At 40.9% G+C, this 5,000-nt stretch overlaps 1 protein-coding gene across 3 annotated transcripts in view; it reads right to left on the bottom strand.

Annotated features, from left to right (window-relative positions):
• Positions 1-1,683: 1,683 nt before the first annotated feature.
• luzp2 (leucine zipper protein 2) overlaps positions 1,684-5,000 on the bottom strand; it is a 91,297-nt gene continuing 87,980 nt past the window's right edge. For 2 of the 3 annotated variants that reach the window (XM_060878520.1, XM_060878521.1), the window contains 2 exons: positions 3,641-3,715; positions 1,684-2,677 (listed from right to left, as the gene is read on the bottom strand). In XM_060878520.1, coding sequence (XP_060734503.1) covers positions 2,585-2,677; positions 3,641-3,715 — 168 coding nt within the window. In that variant the 3' untranslated portion in view covers positions 1,684-2,584. Of the gene's footprint in view, positions 2,678-3,640; positions 3,718-5,000 lie in introns of all 3 variants that reach the window. The other variant, XM_060878519.1, reaches the window with a different exon arrangement.

Raw genomic sequence — 5,000 nt, 5'->3', positions numbered from 1 at the left:
AATATCAATGTTCTGTATTAAACTTTCACTCAAACGATCCAATGAATTAACATTATGGCTCTTAAGAAGGAAGAGTGCTATAACTCCGGCGTGCGTCGTTGTGCAAGGAACCTTTATAGACTTCTTGTATAATTCCACTGTATGTGAATTATGTGAATTCACTGACCTGCAAAAAAAAAAAACAACAACAACAACACACTCATGAACCGTTGTTGCACTCTTGGTGCTTGGCCCCATCAATCGCTGCTTGCAGCTCTAGTATTGGTTATGTTATATTTCAGTTTTTGTTACAGTTTAATAAAAAACGATTTGTTCTTCTTCCAGTGAAGCCACGCTCACTCCCGGTGTACTGCTTTATTAAAGGCGGTTGTGTTTTATCGTCTGATGTGTTTTATCGTCACACTTCACCATCTGGAGTTATCAGACGATGTTTCATTATAGTCTATTTCTGCATTTTCTCGGTCAAACTCCGAGCCTCGATGCACGACTGCTCGTTATCCACAACTCTGTTTGCCTCATTAAAGGGTTTCGAGCAACACGAACTTAATGCAAAACTTCACATGAGGAACAGACGAAACAAAAAGAAGGTTGAACAACCTGACCAGACTGGATGAAAAGATAATTGGCACTGTGTTGTACTGTATGTAACGTCTCTTTATATCCACATGCTGAGTTCTGGACTCTGATTGGTCAGAAGGTGATAATTAATTCTCTATAGCAGCTCTGACAGTAACACAGCTACATATCAAAGGTTTTTTATATATTTAATGCGCTCGTTGTGGAGGGCACGGTGGCTTAGTGGTTAGCACGTTCGCCTCACACCTCCAGGGTTGGGGGTTCGAATTCCCGCCTCCACCTTGTGTGTGTGGAGTTTGCATGTTCTCCCCGTGCCTCGGGGGTTTCCTCCGGGTACTCCGGTTTCCTCCCCCGGTCCAAAGACATGCATGGTAGGTTGATTGGCATCTCTGGAAAATTGTCCGTAGTGTGTGATTGCGTGAGTGAATGAGAGTGTGTGTGTGTGTGTGCCCTGTGATGGGTTGGCACTCCGTCCAGGGTGTATCCTGCCTTGATGCCCGATGACGCCTGAGATAGGCACAGGCTCCCCGTGACCCGAGGTAGTTCGGATAAGCGGTAGAAGATGAATGAATGAATGAATGCGCTCGTTGTCATACATCATCATTTCTATAACAATAGCTCGTTCACAGGAATCCGTACAGTGGTCGCTCCTTGTACACGGGTTTATAAACGTGTGTCGATCTTGGCGTTTAATTAACACGTACAGTATGGAAGGAGTCTCTAGTGTCAGGACAGACAAACTGACACTTCTTTGAGGTTTCTATGGTAACAGGACAAGCTTTTTTCTCATGTTAACTAGAAGAAGGCGGAAGTGACAACAGGAACCTGTTACATGAACGTTCCTCAACATTAAACGCAACTACGAACGGATAAAAAAATGACGATGACGCCTGAGATAGATGCCCGAGGTAGTTCGGATAAGCGGTAGAAGATGAAGATGAATTTATTAATCACTATTATTATTATAATTATTCTTTACGTCACATCTGGGGAAAGTCGTAGCGAAGGCAGAGCCGATACACACAAGAGTCTATTGATCAAGTGATGAGTCTTTTTTTTTTTCCTCCACAAAGAATCATTTATTCACACATTTAGTGAAAATCACGGTTTTATTGAAAGGACACAGGAAGGTAGAGAAACTGAGACATGTAGCAGTAGATTAAGTCCTCAGTGCATGGCACATCATTCTCAGGGAGACGACTCACTGTGAGTCTGTTTTTTTTTTTTTTTCCTTTTTCTCATTAAATTCTTGCACCAAAAGCTTTCTGGTTGTTCGGTGATCAAAGTTGGCCAGCCAACTCGATTTACTCCATTTAAACTAAGTATGCAGAAAAGGGAAGAGTTTTAAATTAAGATGACCAACACCACAAAAAGAACGAATTTTACATCGTCGTCATCATCATCATCATCATCATCATCATCATCATCATCATCATCATCTGTCCTTGTTGAATTTAAGAGGAATTTTAGCACTGGGGAATTTAAATCCGAACCAGTGTGATGTCAGATCCGTAACCGTGTCTGAGAGCCAAGCGAATCAGAAGCTCGTCTATCGAGTAAATGCGTCTCTGGCCTGTGGTGCAAGTCCATAAAGTTCTCAATTACAAATACCACAAATCGAAAGATGTCCACAATCTCTGGAGAAATATCCAAAAACTCAAAAGGAGAAAAAAACAGATGTGTTATTATAAAAAAAAAAAAAAAAAAAAGAAAAAAGAAAAGACCAGTATTGTTATAAACGTGAAACCTAGAAGTCTATAGTGCATGCCGTTGTACTAAGCTGCTGGATCTCAGGTCAGACTCGGACATTTGGGTTCCTTCTCTACAATAGCAGTGATGATTACACTGTATGTGTGTGTGTGTGTGTGTGTGTGTGTGTGTGTGTGTGCTTTCTATTCTCTGTGAGTGACAGGTCAGGGGAGTTAAACTGATTAAACCAATACCACACGGAAAAAAATCAGCCAAGTCTTTTAGTCGTGTTTGTCCAGCTGTGTTGTTTAGTCGTGTCTCAGTCGTGTTTGTCCAGCTGTGTCTTCGTTCCTCCGTCCATCTTCCTGCTGTTCATGGACATCTGCACCTCGGTGTGTTTCACAGTCCTTGGCTGTACAGGTGAGGTAGAGGAAATAATAAATCATTAGAGAAAGGAGAAGAAACGAGAAGAAAAATCATCTGTTCATGAGAAGATTGTGGATCTTAACGTGATCTCAGCTGAAACCGAGGGATGTAAAGCTCTCACTCTGTCAACAAACACTAAAATAACCTGAATAACATCCTAAAGAATGAGTTTCGTAGCCCAAGTGCAGGTAATGTGAGTGTTTTGGGCTGTAATGTAACATAAACCAAGAGACATCCCTGATTCATCGGTATCATCGTGTAGACGACGTTATCCAGAACAACATACATTTTATATTGAACTCAGTTTATACAAATGAGCAATTAAGGGTTTAAGGGCCTTGCTTAGGGGCCCAGCAGTGCCAGCTTGGTGTACCTGTGGTTTGAACTCTGACAGTCCAACACCTGAAACACTGAGCTACCACATCAGCCACAATATCTAAGGTGTTTCTAGATCTTTCTAACAGGAAGCTGCTCGTTCACAAGCTGACTTGTCGTAATGATGCACATTTTATAAAATTAAGAGATTTACTGTATGAAATGACATAGAATATGTTTACAGATGATACTCGGTTCTGATTGGCTCGTTCGGCATGACATCTACGCATTTCATTAAAAATTCGAAAAATCATTTATTCATGACCACATTTCAGAAATAATGACTTTAACATCAACATTAACAGCTCATATAACTCATCGAGGCTATAACCGCTTTATAACCTGTCATGACACATACTGAGACATATATAACATGTCTGACTTGAGTCATCTTTGTTTGTTTTTTCATCATCGTAACACTAACATTTAGAATTTGTAGCTATGAACGTGCTATGAAGAGATGACCTGAGTCTATATAAGTATTTATTTGTTAGATTTTATCTTCATCATCATCATCATCATCATCATCATCATCCTAGTTGTTGTTGTTGTTGTTGTGGAGTTGTTTATGTACCTGGTGCTGTGCAGGTTGGTCTGATTTCTCCACAGATGTTCTCTCAGTCTGAGTCTGAAAACATCCAGCACCCACCTGAGCAGTGAGGAGGAAAAAATAGAAGAAAGTCAGAATAAAGTAAAGTCAAGTCTTTACACCAAAAATCCAGATCTACACAGAGAAGGTTCCCTGTATTCAGAGTCGATTTCAGCGCAGGATTAAGCCCGATTCTCTACATTCTTTAGAACTTTGATCAGATTATTACATTCCTGCAGGCTAAAGTTATTTTTCATCGTATCTGCAGCACCATGTTTAGACACGAGCAGAACTTTTAAAGCAAAAAAAAATATGAAAATAAGTCGAAAAATGTGCGGAACGTATAATTTATATAATTTATGAAAATCGGTGAATAGAGTCGTATATTATTTATACTGCTTGGCTGCACGCAAGATAAACTCGCTGGAGCTCGGAATGAGCCGTAAATGAGACGGAGGTCTGAATACTGATGTGAGAAACTGAATTGAACTAAAATTTCTACTCTTATGTAAAGGATCTTATTAAGGACCTTCTGGAGTTAGTCAACGTTACTGTAATTGTGTTAACTCTGTACTGCGAACGCTTCATTTATCTACCAGCGGGTTGACGTGCGCACATCCGGGTCGGTTCATTCAGAAGCTTGACGTTCTTCTTGAGAACAGAGTCATTAATGCAGATTGAGCAGAACCTTTTAGTCTGAAGTCATTATATTCCTCCATTCAGGTGGTGTATGGACTCTTTAAATAATTAAAGCTGAATTGGAAATGTGCCTCGCGTTATTTCAGGATGCAGAGCGACCTCCAGCACCAGCATTTCACTTAAAGAGCATTTACTTCTCTGCTCCTGGAAGAAGTAGATAATAAATACTCATAGATCCAAACTCCCAGAAGATCAGCTGGAAATTTCATAGAATATTCAGACCTGCTAACCCAGAGGAGTAGTAATGCTTTGTTGGGGTAAAAAAAAGGGTGTGTTTTGGATGTAATCCATAATCAGATCATTTGTTTAAGGTGTGTGTGTGTGTGTGTGTGTGTGTGTGTGTGTGTGTGTGTGTTACACCGTACGGTGTTTTACAGCAACCTCCAGCTCTCCGTTTTAGAGAAGTTACAGACAATAGAAAAGTTTACATGCACAATTTTTTATTACTTCTGGGGTCACGGTGGCTTAGTGGTTAGCACGTTCTCCTCACACCTCCAGGGTCGGGGGTTCGATTCCCACCTCCACCCTGTGTGTTTGGAGTTTTCATGTTCTCCCCGTGCCTCGGGGGTTTCCTCCGGGTACTCCGGTTTCCTCCCCTGGTCCAAACACATGCATGGTAGGTTGATTGGCATCTCTGGAAAATTGT

The sequence above is a fragment of the Tachysurus vachellii genome, chromosome 9 (genome assembly GCF_030014155.1).
Source record: "Tachysurus vachellii isolate PV-2020 chromosome 9, HZAU_Pvac_v1, whole genome shotgun sequence".
Lineage (NCBI taxonomy): Eukaryota > Metazoa > Chordata > Actinopteri > Siluriformes > Bagridae > Tachysurus > Tachysurus vachellii.
The sequence above is the reverse complement of the archived record's forward strand: the minus strand, read 5'-3'. Positions and strand labels throughout refer to the sequence as shown.